Genomic DNA, 23522 nt, shown 5'->3' with positions numbered 1-23522 from the left:
TGTTAGCTTTTGGCTTAAAAAATTATTTTTGTGTGTTTCTTAAACCTAGATTATGTGTTAGCTTATGCTTAACTTAATTGAAATCCAAAAGCTAGTCATGCGCTGATTATGATTCTCCAAAAGTGATTCTAATAAGAATGACATTGTTAAAATCACTCTAATAACTTATTTATCAAACACTACCAAACTTTGATTTTTAGATTTTCACATTTGTTTTCAAACACTACAAACTTTTGATTTTTCTTTAACTTTTTTATAATCTATATATTAATTATTTCTACATAACCACAATCTATTGCAAACACTCCCTAAGATTCGTGCTATGAATTTTGTTTTAAAACATTGTTCAAGCTGGTCTTATAATGTTTCATGTACGACCGGAATGTTCTTCCTGTATCATGTGATAGAAATAAAGTCTGAATTTCATGACAAGAAATGATGTATATGGTACAGTTCAATATTTGATTTAATTTTTCTTGGTTTTCTTGATATCAATTGAATTTGTTGTCATGTATAAATATTCTTGCATTTACAATCATGCATCAATATGCAATGAGTTGTATACACTCTAAATCTAAAAACAAGTCTCAAGACAATATCATTAATAGACCTGATTTATATATGAGGTGAAAAATAATATTTTTGACATTAAAAGTAGTTTTTTTTTTCATAAATCGGGTCAGGTAAGAGATTTGTCTCACAAATTGGAACATTTCATAACTCATTTGTGAAAATTAGTAGGTCTTCAGTAAAACGTCCTCACGGATCTATATCTATGAGACGAGTCTACCCGACCCATATCTACAATGAAAAATAATATTTTTTGACATAATACGTAATACTTTTTCACAGATCGAGTCGAATAAAATATTTATCTCATAAAATTGACACGTGAAATCATCTCATATGAATTTTTATAACAATATAAATGTGATGCACGGATCTATATTAGTCAAGAATCAAGATGAGATTTTTTCTTGGTTTTTATTTTGTTGTCAATTAACTTATCCACATTCATTTGGGAATCTACGTCGATGACTTATAATTTATCTGACGCTAAAATTTAAAATTTAAGATGAAATTTCGAGTTCGATATCTAGTCGTAACATAACATTCCCTAGCTCGAACAAAATAACCTTTTGAAACTATTTTTTGTGAGATATTTTTGAATCCACAAGCTAAGCTCTTAGATAAATTATGTGATGTGGTGGATGCATTTATTTATGCCATAAATGAATGATAGGAGAAAATGCAGATAAAAGCATTGTCAAAGAGGGGGACTAATTAAATGCTGTATGGTTGCTTGATGAGGCAAATTACTACGGCATTTACTCTATTGCATTTGATATTTGCACCTAACAAATAATAAATGGGAATTATTTCTATGTTCCTACCATCTCTGAATCAATTCACACCCACTTTAATTATTATTATTTTTCAATAGAAGTACTTGGAAATTCAGAAATATACACACTTGACTGCCAAAACTTTAATTGGAATTAATGCTTTGCTTGAATGTGCTTTCTTTGTTGGATTTCCATTTTTTAAAAAAAATTATTACTTTATTATTTTGCTTTTACTTTTGATTTCCTTAATTATGGAACAATCACATTAAGTTTCTTTGATAATATTTACTATGTTACCTGATTCTTTTAATGTTGATTTCTTTCTATGTTATATAAAGGAATACCAGGGAATGGTAGCTGTATTTTTTGTGATCATAAAAGTAAAAGTACATGATAATCTCATGCAAATAATATCACATTTATATATTTCGTGATTTATCGTCAACGAGGTGATTTATCCAATATTTCATAGAAAATTATTCTTTTAGTCATTGATGTTTACGCTTTTGATATTATGAATTGTCTAATTTTAATTTTAGTAATATGATTTTCAATTTTTGATAATTTTAATCTTTTTTTAAAAAAAATATATCAAAGTGCTGATTATCAACCCCATTTCTTCGTCAATCAATGCGTCATGAGTTCCACACTTAAAAAAGATTAAAATTGAAAAAAAAAAATAAGACTTTTATTTGACAATATAGATGACTTGAATTGTAATGAGATGAACATATATGAGAAAAAAATAAATTTATCTAATACATTTTAGTTTTAGAATTTTATTTCCAACTTTCTTTAATTTGTTCAGACTTAAAAAATTATTCACTTTCTGATTTTGTAATTATTGGCACCACCCTTTGATATTCCTTCACCGTTAGTGGGTTGATTAAAATTTAATAAGGTCTTAATTTTGGTTACATGGAGCAACTAGCAAGTAAGGCCTTTTCATTTTAATTATTTCAGTATAGTTCGTTGTTTTTATAAATGTGGCTTTTATTGTAGCTTGGGTAGTTTGAACGGGCAATGGTCATTCGAGTTTAAAATGACAAACTCGTGGACATGACATAATCGTTAACTATTCACATGATAACTTCATAATCACAAGTTCGAATCTCCGATGGATATAAAAAAAACTAAGGTAGTATTTGCAACCTTTAAAAATAAGTGATTATGGAGATTTTTTTAAAATTTGTTAAGAAAATCTCCATAATCACTTATTTTTAAAGGTTGCAAACACTACCTAAATGATAGTCAGCATAGATTATAATCGCGTCTCGATTTATATGAGATGTGTAAAATTAATATTTGCATTTCAAAAAATATAAATAATATTATGTTGGGGTGCAATAATTGTCCCTGATGGTATAACAATCGAACCATGACGCATGGGCTGCTGTGCGGTTTAAAAAATTTGAGTTGCACTATTACGACAAGCTATAGCTTTTGGTAAAACGGCAAACGCTCGGTTCTACAATTGATATCAGAGCCAAGGTCATGTATTTAATTCACATTGATTGCAATGAGTGCAATTATTGGAAAAAAGGTTGTTGGGGTGCAATAATTGTCCCTGCTCTTGTATAACAATCAAACCATAGCGTTTGGGTTGCTGTACGGTTTAAAAGATTTGAGTTGCACTATTATCACCAGTTATAACTTTTGATAAAGCGACAAGCAAGGGCGGAGCCACCCTATGGGCTAGGGTGGGCTCCAGCCCCACCTAAATTAAAAAAAATAGTGTTGCTTTTTTTTATTATTATTTTGTGTTTTGTAATGTCATGTAAAAAATTGAAATTTTCATCTAGCCCTTATATCATTTACAAAATAAATATAAAATCTCTTAAATTAAATTAATATGTTAATGAATCATACAATTTTCAAATTTCAACTTGAATACATCCTATATTGAAACATTTATTTGCTAGTTTTTCTGTCAATTTATTCACATAATTTGACCGAAATCTCCTTAATTTTACTTGTTGAGGCTTTTTTTTCCCATTAACAGAAGGTTTTAAGCTACCAACATATTATAACTAAACAATTATTTTAAATTAAAATTAAAATTTTAGATTATTTAAATATATAACTGATTTATTATTTACATATTTCGGAACACAATGTATTTGTTTTTTTTAATACAATGTGATGTATTTAATAAATTTTCGAGTTTGAATTTTTAGCCTAAAAATATATTGTTGTGAATTTTGAGAAAATAATCTATTGTTTGCGATATTTGAGAATATTGATATAAAATTATTATTGGGCTTGTATTGCGATTTTTTAGTTAAAAAAACCAAAAGTTGAATAATTGTGAAATTTGGAAAATAATTTTTTTTTGAATTTTTTTTGGAATTTACAACTGGATAAATCATAAAATTAAAAGAATAAAAACTATCAACTTAATTTTAAACAAAAAACATATATTGATTTTTTTTATTTAATTTATTATATAATTTATAGTTTGACGTTGGCCGGAGCCAGCCCCAGGTAATTTTTAATTCTGGCTCCGCCCTTGGCAGCAAGCGCTCGATTCTACACATTAACATATAGTTTTTATAAATATCTCAATATTTGCCTAATTTTGAAATTAGAGCTGAAATTACGAACTCATATTTCGAATAAACATCAGATCTCAGTTGTACGGACACAATTTCTTCTGAAAATAATATTTGTGCCTATTTTTAGTTTTAGGGTAATCGTAATTGGATTTGGACATTTATATGACTCAGAAAATTTTCAATCTGGCTAGTAAAAATTAATTAGTCAAACTTCTACTTCTTAATTTATTATTCAGTCAAATTTATAAATAATTCTCAAACACGGGTTGATTGTGCGAGTGTTCACCTAAAACTGTTGACTTTTAAACATAGTTTTATTCGTCATAAATGTCGGGAGTAATGAAAATTAATCAAATAACACAAACCCTATGTACTAAGCCATTATTATCAATGCATTTTTTTGTTGTTGAATATTATCCGCGAGAATGCAAAATTTTTCGAAGTATGTTTTCTTTTATTTTCTTTTTTTCCCCCTTTAAGAACACTTAGGACATCAATATCACAATTTCCTAACATCTTAAATAGTTTCTTTCACTAAAATAAAAACTTAAAAAAAATAGTTGCATTGCTCAAGTTCAATGGCTTTCCGGAAGTCTAATGATTAGGAATGACAATGGGTCGGGTATGGGTAGGATATCGTGCCTCCATTCTCATACCCATTTATTAAATCCATCCCCATACCCATACCCATAGGATATTTAATTTCATCTCCATCCTCATACCCGTCGGATGATCGGATATCCATATCCTACCCATATACCCATTTATTGTATATACTCCATAAAAATAATTTTTTAAAAATTTTAATTATTTGATAAAACTATACTTATTTACTAGATTTTTATATCAAAATTTTTAAGATAATAAAAAAATAAAACACCGATGAAAATTTACAACCAAAGACTTATATAAAAAATAAAACTTCTAAAAAATAGCATTAGTTTTATATTAATAATTTTTATTATTTCATCCAACTAACATAATTCAACAAAAAAAAGTTAAATTAGCATTTATTTAATATAAATTAATACGTGTATGTATGTATATGTATGTATATATATATATATATGCCCACCTACCATGCCTACCACCATGCCCACCAATGATGTGACACTATTCTATTGGACCTACAGTTTATCACATCTTTATCACATCCAATAGAATAATGCCACATCATTGATGGGCATGGTGGTGGGCATAGTAGGTGGGCACTTGAAAGAAACTCTATATATATATATATATATATAATCGGGTATCGGGTCGGGTATGGGTAGGATGTCACTACATCCTCCTCCATCCTCATTTACGAGATCCCCATACCCATTTACCCATTTATTTAATCGGGTCAAAAAAATGCCTCCATACCCTCCTCCGTTCGGGTCGGATATCGGGTTCCCCATCGAGTTCGGAGGAAATTGCCATCCCTACTAATGATCCCTTAAGACAATACCTCAACCGTTTGGTTTCATATATTATTAATCTATGTATAACGTATTTTATTTAATCTCACATTTTTTATCATATTATTTATCTTTATACTAATTATTTATCTTACATTAATCAAATTATTAATTATTTATATTAAATCAATCAAATCATTGAACCGATCCTTAAGACAATACCTCAACCGTTTGATCATTGCTAATTTGTATATTAAAAATAGTCTCACCAAAATTCATTTAAATAGTATAGAGAATATTTCGAGTTGATATATAAATGTATCACATAATTCAGGCAAAATCAATTCAAGCACAATTTTTTTTTTTAAAAAATAAAACTGGAAAGAGACTTTTTGAGAAGCTTCCGTACATCAAATTGGTGATATTGTGTTGTTTGATCTAGTTAGTTTGTGTTTGGATCGGATGGAATATTTAGAGAGGAGGAGGATGAATAAACAATCCCAACTTTTTTTTTCCTTTACGAGCCTGAAACTGATTTTAGCAGTAAAACAGGCAAATCTAGTTCTTGGTAGCAATGCAGTAGTCTACTGGTACAGTACGGAAACATACTTTTGAAATTGCTGTAGCTCAAAGATAAGTAAAGCAGTAGAGACGGATTTGTTCTAGAAGTTCAAATGATAAAATCTTTTACGTCTCCCCTTCTTCTGTTTCCATAAGTTATCACTAGAAGCTTTGATTGGTACTAGGAGTGCAAACGAGTCAAGCTACTCGTGAGTAACTCGAGAGCGGCTCGATCAAACCGAGCTCGAGCTTGAATAACTCGAATATATAATCGAGCTCAAGCTCGAGCTCGAGTAGTATATGTGTGTGTTCGAGTAACTCGCGAGCTACTCGACTATATATATATAATTATATAAATAAATATAATATATATATATATAATATATATAATATTATTGTTATTAATTACTCGAGCTCGAACTATAAGTTTATTTTTCGAGCTCGAGCTCGAGTATGAAATTCATTACTCGATCGAGCTCGAGCTCGAGTAGTATGATAATCGAGCTCGACTCGATTGCACCTCCAATTGGTACACTCACTGGTACAAACTCATTTTAGTAGGACTTATTCACTACCTATTGAAACTCTTAGTCTACACAACACTTTTATAACTCACTCACTTTTGAAAGAACTTCTTCCAAAAGTTTACAAAATGTATACTCCATGAGATACAATGAATCAGGTGCACAAAATGATCTAAGGATCTCATATAACAATGTTGAGTGTGCTGAGTGTTTTCTTCGAGAGTATTTGAGACTGGTGTATATTTTCTTGAAGGCGAATGGTCTTTGTATATGTGTGTTCAGTTGGGTACACTCTTCGAATGAGCCAAAGATCTTTATATATAGATTTGATCCAACTTTATAAACGACTCTATTAACTTTTTCATTTATTGTGCCTACAAGTGAGGAGTAAGTTTTTTTAGTACATCAGATCTATCATACTTCAAAAAGGGTGTGCAATAAATGCGCTATAAATGCTAGTTCGCGGCATTAATGAAGTGTACTATGCGATCAGAACGGATAATAAATGAGGTGTCTACTGATGAGTTGATTACTGGTAATTTATTCTTGAAGTGATCTACTGAAATTAAGTCTCCGGATAATGTGATAAAACCCGACTTAGCCTACTGGTTTCTGATAGTAATATAATTTGAACTTAGCCTGCTGAATTCGTTTCACGTGTTTTTTATTACTACTGAAAGTATCTGCTATTACTGGTAATGCTAGTGGTTATTATCATCAAAACTAAATTATTTAACAGTTTGGTTAGCCTTTACCGATATACATTTGTCGCTATATACATTAACTACTTCAAACAATTTTTCTATCCGATCAAAACATTAAAAGGCTAGAACCGAAAATTTCTTTTAAAATTTACTTTTCGAATAATTTTTTTAATATGCGTGAAAATACACACGAGCGTAACTATACGAGACAGATATATTGACAAGGTTTCTGTAGCAGATAATGACGACACGTATCCCTGCATTATATATATTATCACATTAATTTTCCATAAGTGAAGCTATGAGGAAAGAATACTAGTTTTTGCTTTGATGTTATTCAATTGACATAAATTTCTTGAATTAAAGCTCACTGCCTTATAATAAATGATTGAAAACAGACTCCACCTAAAGTTTTTAAGGCAATTAAATTCTTTTGCTTCCTTCATGAAGCTAATCAATGATCATTTATTCGACCCAGCCATTATGTACCTAACTTACAATAAATTCCATAAATTTTTTTGTTTATCTAACACCTCTCCTTTAAATTACCACACCTACCATTTCAGATCAAACCAATGGTAAAATTCATTTAAACCCCCATTTATTATATTTGTCGACAGATATATATAGTTCCCGCTCTGACTTATCTTTAATTTATCATTTTTTCATTAAAATAAACACACACACAAATAATATATGGGATTATAAGTATAATCAAAGCGTTTTAAATGTTATAATAGTTAATAATGGGTGATCCCGTCAATATAGTGATGGGCTAGTTCCATTTGAACGATATTTCCATCGTGATTTGTGGGTATAATTAGGGTTGACATACCGTACCGAAATACCGGAATTTGTCATATCGTACCGAAATTTTTTCGATATACAGACATTTTTTCGGTATACCGAATTTTTTTTCGGTATTTATACGATATCAATATGGATTTTTTTCGTACCAAAGTTTCAGAATTTTACTTTCGGTATCGGTATGAATTTTTTTCATACCAATATTTTTAGTAAGATATACCGAAAAATCACCCCTAAGTATAATGGGTTGAACAAATATTTTTCTACCTTTTCCCGTGGTATACTGGTATTACGGATAATATAACGATATAAGACTCAGTGTTGATGATGAACATTTGATCATAATATGTTTAAAAATTTAAAAATTTCAAATCCATGGTTAAAAAATCATATCGATGTTCTAATTCTGCGTTCCTCATCAAGAGAACCGATCTAAGCTAGCTAGGGCATGTAAATTAATTGTAATAACCCGAAATCTTAATACAAACATTCAAGTTTGGTTGGACGATGAGAGATTAAATTTGGTTAAGACGCGACAACCGTGTTCATGCTAACATAAGGATATTACTCTCACACTGATCCAATTACCTGAATTAAAATTTGGTTATGCGAGTCTCATCAACCAGAGACAGCATCAATTAATTCCAACCCACTTTTAATGATTTTATTTTATATGGATGATAAGGGGCTTTTTGCCATAATGATTCGATCAGAGTTGATATCGAATTAGTTTGAACTGAATACGATTCTTAAAACGATAGTTCAACACCAAATTATCTTAATTTCTTTGAAAAAATTGTTTTTATCCATACCCTAAAAAATGCGATATATGTTATTGTCGCATTTGTTCGTTTTATCATATGACTAGTGTCCTAATAAGTCTTAATCTTAAAGTTCCCTGTTATTACGAGATACATAAAAATATATGTACGTAATTCACGTAGACAAATTACAATTGTAACATTGAATATATTGTGAGAATATTAATTTTATGCCAGCAATATCTCATCAACGCACTTAACTATTAAGATGCAACATACAATCCATAATTTCTATTTAAAGGAATTGATGCCTCATGCCTGGTCCAAATATAGAGATTCCGTGATTTACTGGACTCCTCGTTTATTTAAGATATGATGATGATGATGGGGGGTTGACTCTTGGAGTTTACATTTTTTTTTTTTTTTTTTTAAAGGAGAATTGTTACAATTTCGTATTTTGGGAAATAATATTTTGTTAAAATTTCAAAAATCAGGTCTTTATAAATTTTGAGTCACATATATTTCTCATACACAAATGCATGAAAAAAAGGGAAAAAATCTTCTTCTTTTTTCCTCCTTATTATTACATTAAAAATGAAAATTTGGCCATTTAGAACCTTTTCAGTTTTCCCTAGGTTAAAGCATATATGAATTTAAGATTTTATTTGAGAAAATCAGGTTTAAATTTGTATTTCTTATAAATTTGGCCCGAAAGGGGTAGAGTACCGGAGAAATTATATGGTAAGATGAAGATAAAAGTTCCCTTCCAAAATAAAATTAACATGCGTCATGCGTGAACATGTGAAAATATGGAAATCTTTTGTAAATATTATAATATTTTTGAATTAGATTAATTTTTTAAAATAAAATTCATACATCGAGTTTATACTTTATAGGTAAAAAATTCTACTCACACAAATTATGAAAAGTAATTAAAAAAGTAGATTTTAAAAATAATTTTCCAATTTTATCTTTATTTAATGAATGTTTTAATAGGATAAAAATATTGTTGAAATAGTTAATGTCTATATATATATGATGAAAGTAAATTGTCAAAATAATATATAAATAATCTTAAATATAGAAACTATTAACTAGACTATTTAAAATGGATGAAAAGGTAAATCTTTAATTATATTTGTGATGGAATGAATTTTTTTTTTTTTTTACATAAAAACTATTCTTATATACTCCACATCTTAATTAAAACCACGTACGCCCGAGGTCAACGGAGTTTTAGGCAACGCCAACACACATTAATTGGGTATAATAATAAGATAAGAAAAGACTTGACATTTTGATTTTAATTAAAATATATAATATATAAAATAATAGTTTTAGAGTTATTCATACGTTAGTATTTGAATGGTAGCCATTCAAGCCTTATTCAGACGGATTAATGGTACGCGGTAGCTTTATCCCAATCCCAACTCATTTAATTTTACGACAGGCTACATTTTGTAATTTATTTATTTTTATTCAATTATATTAATTTTAAGCCATTAATTAAACATAATTTTCCATTATCCTAAAAAGTACTTCGAGATAAATAATCGTCCTCATGCATAAAACAGTTGAGTTCGAATTAAATTCGTAAGAAAATGGTCCAAATTCATGTTATCCAATGAGTGTCGATCTATCCATAATTCTATTATTGGATGGATGGTATATATTATAAATATAAATAATTGGTATTATTCGAATTAAATTAAATAATTTAAGGAAATAACGATAATAATAAATTAAAATAGCTGAAATATATACGCTTGAGTTGAGTCCTTTTCTGAAAGGAACGAAGCAACCATAAAAGGTAGCATCCATAAATGGCGTACGTATTAATTGTATTATGAGCAAATTGCAAAAAAAACACATGATTAAGAAACCCAGTAATAAAATCCCAGGTTTCATGAATACAGTAGCACTACCAAGTAAGTATACATTTGGTGGGGTTACAGATAGGTATATATATTCCATGTTTTAAACAATTACTGTGAACACTATATATATATATATATATATATATATATATATATAAACTTTCCAGCTGCTTCTGGGTTTTAGTTTTTTTTTTTTCGCATAACTAAAATACGGTACAGGGTTTTGGTGGTCGGAAACGAGTTGGGCATCATTGGTTGGGCAGCTCAAAATTTCTATATATATATATGTACTATATATAAAATTAATAACATGTTAGACCTATGTTTTCAAAAATTTAGCATAAAAACCCCCGTTAGAGGAGGTAAATGTGTCAAGCTTGTATAACATAGTGGTGAAATAAGTTATATTTTTTAAAAATGAGCACCTACATGAGCATTTACTGACGTGACATTTGTACATCGAATAAGTCAATGCCACATCAGTCGGTGCTCATGTAGCCATGTATGCGTCCATGATGCATTGCCAATGAGATCAAAACTCGATATATATATATATATATATATAGTTTTCTTATGGTGCTCAACAACTATGTCCAACTCCGTCCTCACCATGTACAATAGGTGAGTTGACCAGCACAATTGGTGAGTTGACTTATACATGGTGGGCACGAAGTTGGACATAGTTGTTGTACACCATAAAAGAACTCATATATATATATATATATACTTGGATAATATAGTCAAAATGGTCCTCTAAGTTTGTTCATTTTGTGTTTTGGTCCTGTAAATATTTAATTTTGGGTTTTGGTCCTATAAGTTAAGTTATAATTATTTTTTAGTCTTTTTTTCATAGAATATTGACGTGACATCAGAAAATGCTGACGTGACATGTAAAAATGCTTAAGTGACATTGAGAAATATAATAATGATGTGTGTGTTGTGACATCAACAATTAAATGTTATGTTTTCAAAACCGGAATATACCAACTGGTTCAACCGGTTCGACCCGGAACCAGTCACTAATTTGATCCGAAACACTTCCAAAAACCGTTTCAACGGTTGAACTGACAGAACTGATCAAGAACCAGAAAATTGATTTTTCGGTTTTTTTTTTTGAAAAATTAGTTTTTTTATTTAAAAACTTTAATTTAATATTTTATTATATATATACATAAATATTTGAAATATTTTCTTCGTTAAGAATATTATTTATTAATATTATAGTTTATAATTTTTTAAATATTTTTTTATAGTTATTTAAGTTTTCAAATTACGATAAATATATATATATATATTCTATTTATATAAATTCTTTAGGTTTTATAATTTAAAATATATTATTAATTATATTATATTATATAAATGATTTTTCAATCCGATTGTTCGGTTAAAAAGTCCAATTAGTTGAACCATTTTTTTAAAGTTAGATCGGTTTGATCATCGGTTCAGTTATAAAAACATTGCTTAAATGAAAAAGGACTAAAAACCAAAATATAACTAAACTTACAAGACCAAACCCAAATTGAATACTTACATGACCAAATCACAAAGCAAGCAAACTTACATAACTATTTTGGCTATTATCCCTATATACTTGGTACGTATGTATTGGATGTTCCTCTGGACACATACATGAACACCAACTGACGTAACATTTATATATCCAATAAGTGAATGTCACATCAATCGATGCTTATGTAGATGTCCACGATGATTGCATAAGAAATCAAAACACGATATATTATATATATATATATATATATATATATATACACACATGGTACGTATGTATTGTATGGTCCTCTTCCGCCGATTGGATTACAAATTGGGATCTCGAACTGGTAAACAAAATATAGGTATGGAATTAGAAGTGTCTGAAGATTACTCAATTCATATACAATTACTTGAAATTATCAAATTAAACTTGAGTATTTTTTTAATTAATATGGTATATAAGAAAATATTAAGCGGGTGCTTGTAAATTTATTTTAAATAGTCTATGAGGTTTTGTATCTTATAAGTTGTTTGTACGCTTATATATTGCAAAGTTTTATTTTACAAAAATAAATACATAAAATATTTGGATAAAATAATAAAATCAAATTTAATTAAAAATATTGATATTTTTATCGTCGTTATAAAAAAATACACGATATTATGTAAATATGGTGTAAGATAATTACGTTTGAACATATGTTTGAGATCCAATATATAACATTAAATTTTAGGGATATACTTTTGGAACATGATAAAACGTATTGAAATATTTTGATCTTGTAAAATATTATACCAAGTTCTGTAACAATTAAATATGTTATGGCAACCCCAATATTTTTTTTTTTTGAAAGGACAACCCCAATATTTTTTAACAGCTTATAAAATATAAAGATCTAAAATATTTTCGCATTTACCAAGTTCAAGTCGTATTCATCGGAGCTATGTCTTATTGATTTTGCAAGTGAAACAACTAAATTTGTCACCTGTAAATATACATGATAGAAAAAAAGGTTTTGATTTACTCGAGTACTCGTTGTTGAAAGTGATGTATGGTTTTCTCCTCGTTCAATATTATGAGGTATATGTCATTATATTTTATATATTTATTTGAGTTACCTAACGAGCTAGTACTGCCAATTAATGTTTGTTTGGTCACACATACACACACATATATAAATTATGCAATTAATATTAGAGAGATTATAATTTTTTTTTTAAAAAAAAACTAATTTCTACCAAACGTCATGCTTCCATATGACCATATTATAAAAATAATTTTAATAAGTAACTAAGAAGCAATAAAATGTGGTTTGTAGAACTTGGATATGTTATCACACATTTATCCGTGCGTATATGATATATTTAATGAATACATCGTTTTAAATTTTTAAAAAATATATATATATTTATATATATTTTAACTACCGTCCACTTAGAACACCGATGACTTATATAACTCATAATAGAGTTCGTCACTGTTGCATGACCAAAAAAAGAAAATTTAAGCAAATGACATTCATATGAAAAAACAAATTAATTTATTAAAAAAAACAACAAAAATTTAAGTCTATTCAATAGAGAATTAATACTATAGAAATTAGAATGATAGAATTTTTAAAAATACTACAGATATGATATTTTATCATATAAAATTTTTAATTATAATTATGAAAATAAAACAGAATGCATTTTTTATAGATCTCCTTTACGTAGAACTTCCATATGGGCCTGTTCTCAAAATACAGTAAATTGAAAAGGCCCAAATCCGTAAGAAAATAACAGCCCATTATTAAATGTTTCACGGGTTCAAGTTTGGTCACCAATATTGAGTCCAACAAGAACCGGATCCCGGAGGACCGAACGGGCCTTGGTTTATCTATCACTATCAGTAGCCCTTTTCGGTAGGGTTTAGGGGTTTTGCCCCATTCAAATCATTCTACCGCTGAATTGCCTTTCCCAATTCGTGGATAATCGACAGCGAACATGGGGAAGAAAAAGCAGAAGACAGTTCTACCGCCGGAGCTGCCACCGGAGGTTCCGGACGAAGAAATCCAAGTTTCGGATGAGGACTTACAGTTCATCAACGAGAATTTAGAATACGCTGGTTTCGTTTCCAAATTAGACACGCATTCTATCACCAAGTACGCATTTCTGGTTGTTTGGTGCATTCATCACTCTTTGAGTTACTTAGTTAGGTTACAAAATTGATTAGTTTTTAGTAATTGTTTTCGATATTGTTTTGACAAAAAAAAAATTAGGCATGTTTCACGGGTGGCTGATGCTAATGAGGGAGCTCTAGAGGCTTTGTATGAGAAACGGTTGAGGAAGAAATTGAAAAATAAAGAGAAAGACGAGAGTGAACTCGAGGTGGATCCAGTTGACGTGCTCCCGGTGAAAACTTTAGATGGAGAACTCTACTATCGAAGAGGTGCTCTTTCTATTCAATTATTTGTGAATTTTCTTACTTTAGCTGATTAAATTGCTGCTATATCGTTCTGTTTAAGTGACAGTTAAGAAGGATTCGAAAAGGGATGACGCCGAATCGAAAGAAGCTGAAATTACTGGTGTTTTGAAGCTGACCAAAGCGGAAAAGCGTGCGAAGCTTAAGAAATTGAGAAAAGAGGCAAAGAAGCAATCGAAAGAGGAAGTGTGGCAAGCACCCCAAGCCGAAGTGTTGGTATGCAAGCAGATTTTTTTCATTCGGTTGTGCAGTAGTGACATAGTAATATTCAGCATCTTGGTTTTACCAAAATGAAGTTGCATAGAAAAGTTAAATGACTGAAAATGATTTTTATCTCATTTAGTTTCGGATAAGGTATCTGTTTCTCTATGTGCTTGGTATCCTGACTGAACTTTAGTTTTAGTTTGAACTTCAAGCCCTGACAGTACAGAGGCTTGAAGAGCTACACAAGCCGTTGATTTGATGCATATTTACGCAAAACAATGGGATTATTTTTTTATTCACTGTTACCTTTTCCTTCAATGTTATCATTAGACTAATTTTTGCTTGAACTCTGAAGCGCTTCTTCTGTTGGTCACATTGTATTGCCACACACTTTATCATGTAATGTTCTGTTAAATAAGTAATCACTAGCGGTTGTTTAAGTAATCTTAGGCATCGTCGGTTATAGTGTATGTTGTTTGAATAGGATAAAGGCCCCACTGCGATTTAAGATCAAGTGATTGATTCATTAATAATTTAATATTGTTCGACTGTAGTAACAGGAATCATAGCCATGTCTAACAATCTACTACGAGCAAGTTCCCGTTGTTTATAGTGACAATACTTAATGTGTGTAGGATGAGGTACAAAAAGATCTTTCCGCTGAAGAAACCAGAGATATGAAGAAATATAAACTTGCAGAGTTGGGAACAGCCATACTTGCAGATCCAGAATCCAATATTAAGTCTCTGAAGGAGATGCTGGAAATTTCCAAGGATGGAGATGGTGTCATTGTCGTACTTGCTTTAAAATCTGTATTGGCTGTTTTCAAAAACATCATTCCAGGGTGAGAAAGTTGCAGTTTCTTAAGAATCATCTTTACCATCTTGTTGTGAATAGTTTCTACATTTTGGTATGCATAAATCATAACCTCGCTTTGTCACCTCCCGCTGCAGCTACCGGATCCGGTTGCCGACCGAGAAGGAACAAGAAATGAAGGTTTCAAAGGCTGTTAAAAAAATGCGGTTTTATGAGTCTACTTTGTTGTCTGCACTCAAGGTTTGATGTTACCCCTCCTTCCTTTTAGCATCCTATTTCCAGCATGCATCTGCACTCTCAGGAACGCATTTCTTATTATAAGGCAAAGACCCTTACACCCTCTCCCGACTCCAATATAGTGTTCTAAAATAATACTTGTTTTATTGTCAGGCATATATTCAGAAGTTGGTTGCACTACAACAGCAAAGTGTTTATAAGCGAGTGGCTGCTAATTGTTTATGTACTTTGCTTGCAGCAGTACCACATTTTAACTTTCGTGAGAGCTTGTTAGCTGCTGTTGTGAGCAATATAAGCTCTCAAGATGATGTTGTAAGGTAATATAGTGTTTTGCAGTAGAATACTGTGTTATCATTACAATGGAACATTATGGGATGTTCATTCACATCTTGCAAGTTACCATTGAATAGTGTCAGTGATACATCTTTAACTGATAAAGAATGCCAAAAACCTTATTTTTTCTTATTCATCTCTGATTGATTTGATTTCAAGTATCACCTGCGAATGGATATCGCAGTAGTGTTTTCCAAAGATCATGCAAAATACGATTCTCGTTCTGCCCTCTTTATAGTGAGCCTTCATTTCACCATTTGGCCCCCTAGTTTTTATGCCACACGTATTGCTTAATCCCTTGTCTGAAAGTGCATGTGCCTCTTGCTTTGGTGCAGAAAATTTAGCTGCTCAACTGTTAAATCACTTTTTATAAATGCGGGGAAACATGGCGGTGAGGTTACCGTGGAGGCTGTTAAATTGATTGCCGAACTTGTAAAAGCTCACAACTGCTTGCTACATCCTGATTCTATTGAAGTGAGTAATATATTCTATGATTTTGGAATTTACAGTCTTGCTTAGTGGTTAACAATGTAACATTGTTCATATTTTGTTGCTGACATTGCAGTAGAACTTGCAAAATTATGAGGAGTTGAAAAATTACCATCTTCATCTCCACCTTTCTGATATTCAAAGTTCAAAATAACATATGTGTGGAGCAAGTCGTCTGACTTTTGCGTGAATTCATGTGGATGAGTTTCTTCCAAGAAAACGCTATGTATAGTTAGGTGTTTTTAGACAGAACTATCTTCGTATGTCTGTGTCCTTAATGCTTTTTTCCCTTTTGATTTGTTAACACTAATATTTCATATTGTGCTTGTTATGGGGGTATCCATCTAAAATAGTTCAGAAGTGAAATGAGTAAGAAACTGGTGGATATTTCAGCCAGATAAATCTTATTTTGAGAAAACACAGAATCATATTTTATTTGATCACAACCATCATTTTTCTTACGATAATGAACAAGTTGAAATTCTGCCTTTAGGTTTTTATGTCTCTGTCATTTGACGAGGATCTTGGAAAACCAGAAAAATCAGATGCTGATAGCAGATCCAAAGGCAAAAAATCTAGGAAAAGAAAGGGAGTTGACGAGTCAAATCAGATGCCCGATAATGAAAGGAAAAAGACCAGGAAGGAGACAATGTCAAAGACGAGGGAGGAGGTATATCATCCCCCCTCGGAACTTTAAAGTTGTTGCTTCTTTTCATTTATGTTTTATGTGGAGATCATGACAGGTTAATGCAGACTTCAAAGCTGCTTCATTTGCTCAAGACCCACAAGAGAAAAGAAGGATGCAATCAGAGACACTATCAGCTTTATTTCAAACATTCTTCCGCATCTTAAAGCATTCTGTGCGGCCAGTGTAAGCATATGTTTTCAGAGACATGGTAGCAACCACTACAGTTTTGTACATAACTTGCTAATTTTTTATTCGCATTGAGATTTGATACTTCATTATCTGATTTTTGTATTTAGATTGCTACAGTTGACACAACAGAAACGTTTGAAGTGTAAATGCTTCTGTTAGTTTTAGGAAGCTGCTTCTAAAATAGTTTCTTGTGGCATATTTAATGTTTCTTGTGCTTCTTGTGAAGTTGACCGACTTCAAATTTTAGTTGGTTTTCATTATTGTTGGTGTTATATTTGGGGATATAATACCTAAAATAGAATTCCTTTAGATGTGAGAAATATACTGCGTACAAGTATAATACTTTTGTATTAATAATATAAAACCACAAGTATGATGTATCATAGTTTGGGTTACCACACCTACTAAAATGGAGCTGTTTTATATGTGAAAGTTCAGTGCGTACCACATCAGACATTATTAGTCCAAGAATAGAGTTTTATCCACTATATTGTTTTTAAGTACTGGGCAAATAATTTGGCCATTGTGAGTGCTGTTTTACTTATGTTAATATTTTTGCTTCTCAGAACAGAGGCTACTTTGGTGCCTGGTGGATTTGGGAGCCATCCCTTGCTTGCTCCATGTTTGAATGGGATTGGAAAATTTTCTCATCTAATCGATTTGGATTTTATGTCCGATCTCATGAATTTTCTGCGAAAACTTGCTGGAAATAGCAGCAAGATTGGAGATTCATCGAAGAATTCTTTTCAATTTTCGGTTTCTGAAAGGCTGCGCTGCTGCATTGTTGCTTTCAAAGTGATGAGGAACAATTTAGATGCTCTTAATGTTGATCTGCAAGACTTCTTTACCCAATTTTACAATTTGATGCTAGAGTACCGACCAGGAAGGTATACACTTGCAATATTTTTCTTTGAATTTACCTATATTGTACATCCTTGCTACAAAAACATTGTCTGATCCTTGGGCATTGCCGCATTGTCACCCTTCATTGCTTTTATTTATTTTTTTCCTTTTCCAAGTTACATTTTCAGGTAACTTTGTAAAGGAGGGTTATAGGCCGGGGATGGAAGGAAACCGTAGTCATCTTTAGTTTAAATGATTATTAGCTTAGGCATTTAAACCATTGGAAACCATAAAGGGTGCAGTGTCATTGACACATATAAGAAGTTTAATCATCAGTCAAGTGTTAATGATTTTGTTTTTGTTCTTGCTTAGTTTTTCCATTTAATGTTATTGTTGTTGCCTCCTTAAGTCCTGAAAATAATTCAAGAGTTTTTTAGATGAGTTTGTGGCAATTCAAATGACAAGTGAAGGCACTTCCATCTATCTATCCTGTTATTTCTTAGTTGTGCAATGGCTGCCTCTGTTAGTTCTTTTTTTCATCTTATTCCGGAAATGATTTTCGCGTGAATTATACTGTTCTTCTGATTATGGGGTTGACAGTGCACTGGGCCTTTTTCACTTGCTTGTTTTCATTTTTTTTTCTTACAACATCTAATCTGAAGGTCGGATGGAGAAAGACTTTGGAGATTTTGGAGGGAGGAGCATAATTTCTTTGTTTTAATTTATTAAGCTACTTTCTCGTTTGTTTGATGTTCTTAAATTTTCCGCAGGGATGAGGGAGAAGTTCTTGCTGAAGCTCTAAAAATAATGCTGTGTGATGATAGACAACATGATATGCAAAGGGCCGCAGCCTTCATTAAGCGCTTGGCTACGTTTTCTTTGTGCTTTGGATCAGCTGAGTCTATGGCTGGTTAGTTGTAACTGTCAACATATACATCGACCATCATTCATAAGTAATTGACATATTGTGATGTCATCTTCTTTGTTTGGAACAATTTCAGCTTTGGTTACTATAAAACTTCTTCTTCAAAAAAATGTCAAATGCCGTAATTTGTTGGAAAATGATGCTGGAGGTGGTTCTGTTGCTGGTGCAATAGCTGTAAGCCCCTTGTTTTCTCCTATTCTGGTAGAATTAAACTCTCTTGGGAAAAAAGGCAGAAACTGGGTATTATCCTGTTTAAGTTTGGGGTGATTTTTTTTTTTTTTTTAAAGCTAAGTATATTAACCATTAACGGATAGACATATCCATCATTACAAACTCACCCCACCCAGCCTGTTAGGGACTCAAATACAGTTATGGGCTTTGGCCTTTAATATTTTTGAGCCCAAACCTAAAGAGAGCCCAAGAGTCTTAGAAGAGTATAGATGGTGGGCCTAGATCTAAATAGCCCAAGAGTGTCTTATACAGGGCAATAGATAAATGGCACAAGGAAGGGAGTTTTTTTTCATTCATTCGGTTGCTTTCTTTGAAGGTCGTAACTAGCAGTTTGACTAGGGAAATACTAGCTTTAGCTAGGGTTTATGTACAGAGATTTATCTCTGGGTTGTTCAAGTTTGTTCTTTCAATATTAATTCTAGGTGTTTTGATCTAATTTTTGTGGCCAAGTAACCAGTAGCCTAACTATTGGTCCGACCTACCATGGCCACTACTCGTTCGGACGACAGGATTGAGATTCTCGAAAACTCAATCTCGGTGCTTCAGGAGGAAATGGATTCCGTCCACAAAAAGCTAGACTACATAACTTCTCTTGTGGATAAGTTACTGCCCGATAGATTCAAGGATTCCGGCCACCAACCTGGCTCTCATGCGTCCCTTGACCCACCCTCTGGCCAACATGAATCATCGAAGGAGCTGTATCTGAAGGAAGAGAGCCAACAAGTCACACACGAGAAGGTGGAGTACACGAAGCTCATCAAGGATGAGTTTGGATCTAGGAGTAGACGCCCAGAATTCTCCTACAGCAACGTCACTGATGTACTCCGCAATTGGGCTTCAGGGAACGTGGTGGAACTCACCTCAGAGACCGATCCAAGAGTTGCAATCAGATCGATGATCCAAAGATTCCCATGGCTTAAAAAGAAAGATCCAGAAAAGGAAAAACCAAGAAAGGGGAGCCGATTGTGGGTTTGCAGATTGTGCTACCTAGGGTTTGGACTACGAAAGATCCAGAAAAGGAAAAACCAAGAAAGGGGAGCCGATCGTGGGCTTGCAGATTGTGCTACCTAGGGTTTGGACTACCCAGAAGTGGGCTCTTATTGAAGAAACAAACATGGGCTGCCTTTCTATTAGGCCCAAACCTGATAATTGGAGACACGCAGAAGCCCCTGGACCAGCTATAAAGATTTGGGCATTGAGGCCTGAGATGGAGGATATCAGTAGATCGCCGCGCGATCATCAGAGAGAAGTCGCTAACTCACAAACCTTAATCTTCAAGAGAACGCGCTCGTGTGACAGTGGGTCAACCTCTATTGGAACTGACAGAAGTTTGAGAACAGAGAATCGGGTACAGTACAAAGAAATTGAAGAAGGAAAAATAAGGCGTATAGGTTTTAAAGAAGTCGAGAAGAAGCTGCCCAAACAAGGGTGGACAGAGGCTGTGGTTGAAGAATTAAGTACTAAAAAACCAGTAGAATGCAACCTCAAGTTGCTAGATCAACAGATGACAATAGTGGGAGGTACATATCTACTTATTGTTGGGATATTAGTTAGTATGCTTGTTAGAATTTCTGTTTTTGCAAGGGAAGATATTGGAACAAGCCAAACCTATAATTCTAAGTACGTGATTCAGAGATTGGGATTGACCACTGACAGAAACTTCATAAATAGGGTCGAGGATGATGATGGGCATGAGAATAGGGTAAACGACGGATTGGAAAGTGGAACGGAGGCTTGCAGAGGTGGACTGCCCCTAATGAAAATAGATGAGGTGGACTTCATGATAGTGATACGGAACCAAACATTGGCTGAGAATGAGACTTTTAGTTCTATGGATAACTTGCATATAAGGGGGTCATCTTTTGATGAAGCAAACATGGATAGAGTATGGGCAGGTGCTGGGTGTCAATATAGAGGGAGTAAGAGATGTAATGGGTTGCAAATACGAGTGGCAACTGAGGTGATCGAGGTGGACAGCTTCGTGTTCCGGACAAATGGGAAAAATTTTAGGTTGGTAGATGCCACTGTGATGACAAAGAAAGAGCAAGGAAGAGGGAAGTGGAAACAACTTGGGTCAGAACCGGTTGACAAGGGAGGGGAGGGCATCTATACGCATCAGTTACCAACGGGCTCTCGAGTCACTCTGGTTTTAACTCAACAGACCAAGCAACTAAGGCATGAGCAAAAGCTGCAAGTTTTGGGACGCTGGGAAGATTCCTCAACTGAGGAGTCCACCTGGACAGACAAATTTATGTTATCCAAGCTGGTTCAAAATTTCAGTCTTGAGGACAAGACTGTTTTTGGGGAGGATGGTATTGTTAGGGACTCAAATACAGTTATGGGCTTTGGCCTTTAATATTTTTGAGCCCAAACCTAAAGAGAGCCCAAGAGTCTTAGAAGAGTATAGATGGTGGGCCTAGATCTAAATAGCCCAAGAGTGTCTTATACAGGGCAATAGATAAATGGCACAAGGAAGGGAGTTTTTTTTCATTCATTCGGTTGCTTTCTTTGAAGATCGTAACTAGCAGTTTGGCTAGGGAAATACTAGCTTTAGCTAGGGTTTATGTACAGAGATTTATCTCTGGGTTGTTCAAGTTTGTTTTTCCAATATTAATTCTAGGTGTTTTGATCTAAATTTTGTGGCCAAGTAACCAGTAGCCTAACACAGCCCCCGGGGTATTGAATCAACAAATTCTAAATTACTCTCTACCCGAAGGCCTTCGCTAGCGAGAAAATGTGCTGCATTAGATTAATTCTATTTGATGTTTTTTCGAGCAACAACCTCTCTGGTTGTCCTATATGGCATTGCGATTTTACGCGAGTTACATGGTTAATAATAGGTGTAGTTTCAGTAGTGGCTTCTGTATTACAGCTGTTATGTGTACTCTAATTTTGGGTCATGGGGTCAGCACTTTCCTGTTCTATCCTCACTTTATGTTTCTCACAGAAGTTTTAACCGCAGAAATATCAACCTCATGCAACAGACCCCAACCGTAGTGGTGCTCTTGCTTCAGTTCTTTGGGAACTGAACCTTCTTACAAAACATTACCATCCAGCAGTTGCAACAATGTCTTCGAATATCTCAAATATGAGCTCTTCAAATAACCTGGTCTATCATCACGTCTCTCCCCAACAAGCTTATGCTGAATTATCACTTGAAAACAAATCCATCATGCCCTCTGGTGATACAAAACGAGTTAACAATAAGAAACGGAAGGCAATCGATCACATCCCTGTTAAATCTGCATTTGACCATGACCTGATGGATCCAATTGCCGAGAATGAGGTGAGGAAGAAGCTTTCGGAGCACTTTTTGCTGCTTCGTGACATTGAAGAGAGCGAAAGACTGAAGTCTGAGTTGGACCAAACAACACTCTGTTTGAATCTATATGAAAGTTATAAAAAGCAGAAGAGGAAAGCGAGGTCACGTGCGAGGTAAAACTTTAATAGGCAGCTATCAATTTTTTGGCCGCAAGTGTTGTATTTATCAGTGACATTATTTGATACGTGTGCTTTTTAGTGGAATTAAACTTTACATATTCAACATGAACTGGTTTAATTACAGTTTTGAACCCTTTTTTTTTTTTTGTATGACAGGTGATTTAGGATATAACAATGCATTATTCTTAAGATACGTTAAGCTTTTGCTTGTTCCACAACTCTATGAGAGGAAAGAGAACGTTAAATGTGAAATCATATATATATATATATATATATATGTATATATGCATGCTGCAACATACTTATTGTGCTCATTTATACGAGCACCACTTCATCGGTGTCTTCTTATTGGATAAGATGAAACATGTGAAAATTATACATCCAATGAGCGGACGTCGTTTCATTGATGCTCAAGAGCCTTGCTGGATAGGACACCATACATAATAACATGTATATGAAAGACTATTGTGGCTTGATAAGACATCAATATAATGAAGTTGGGTACCTAACATAAGATAAATTCCATCGCTCTTATGTCTTTGTTTTAAGTTGTAACGACTCTTTACCTAAGCATGTTCTGTTATTACCAAAACCAACAAAGTTTGCTAGCACAAAAACACAAAACATTAGACA

At 32.7% G+C, this 23522-nt stretch overlaps 1 protein-coding gene across 1 annotated transcript; it reads left to right on the top strand.

Annotated features, from left to right (window-relative positions):
* The first annotated feature begins 13952 nt into the window (after positions 1–13952).
* On the top strand, positions 13953–23067 carry LOC140890936 (nucleolar complex-associated protein 3). Its single transcript, XM_073299112.1, has 13 exons — positions 13953–14173; positions 14291–14460; positions 14543–14709; positions 15333–15541; positions 15651–15753; positions 15904–16067; positions 16419–16557; positions 17066–17242; positions 17316–17443; positions 18016–18336; positions 19063–19202; positions 19294–19391; positions 22411–23067. The coding sequence occupies exons 1-13, from the start codon at positions 14016–14018 to the stop codon at positions 22885–22887; spliced, it is 2451 nt and encodes an 816-aa protein (XP_073155213.1). The 5' UTR covers positions 13953–14015; the 3' UTR covers positions 22888–23067.
* Positions 23068–23522: the final 455 nt, after the last annotated feature.

The sequence above is a fragment of the Henckelia pumila genome, chromosome 3 (genome assembly GCF_033568475.1).
Source record: "Henckelia pumila isolate YLH828 chromosome 3, ASM3356847v2, whole genome shotgun sequence".
NCBI classification, from domain to species: Eukaryota; Viridiplantae; Streptophyta; class Magnoliopsida; order Lamiales; family Gesneriaceae; genus Henckelia; species Henckelia pumila.
The sequence above is the reverse complement of the archived record's forward strand: the minus strand, read 5'-3'. Positions and strand labels throughout refer to the sequence as shown.

What these genes read in the sequence shown, in the direction of transcription:
- LOC140890936 (XM_073299112.1), top strand. Translation starts at nt 14,016, where the DNA reads ATGGGGAAGAAAAAGCAGAAGACAGTTCTACCGCCGGAGCTGCCACCG. An exon ending in AGAACTCTACTATCGAAGAG is followed by an intron (nt 14,461 to 14,542) that starts GTGCTCTTTCTA and finishes TTTAAGTGACAG; the next exon opens with TTAAGAAGGATTCGAAAAGG. An exon ending in TACATCCTGATTCTATTGAA is followed by an intron (nt 16,558 to 17,065) that starts GTGAGTAATATA and finishes TTCTGCCTTTAG; the next exon opens with GTTTTTATGTCTCTGTCATT.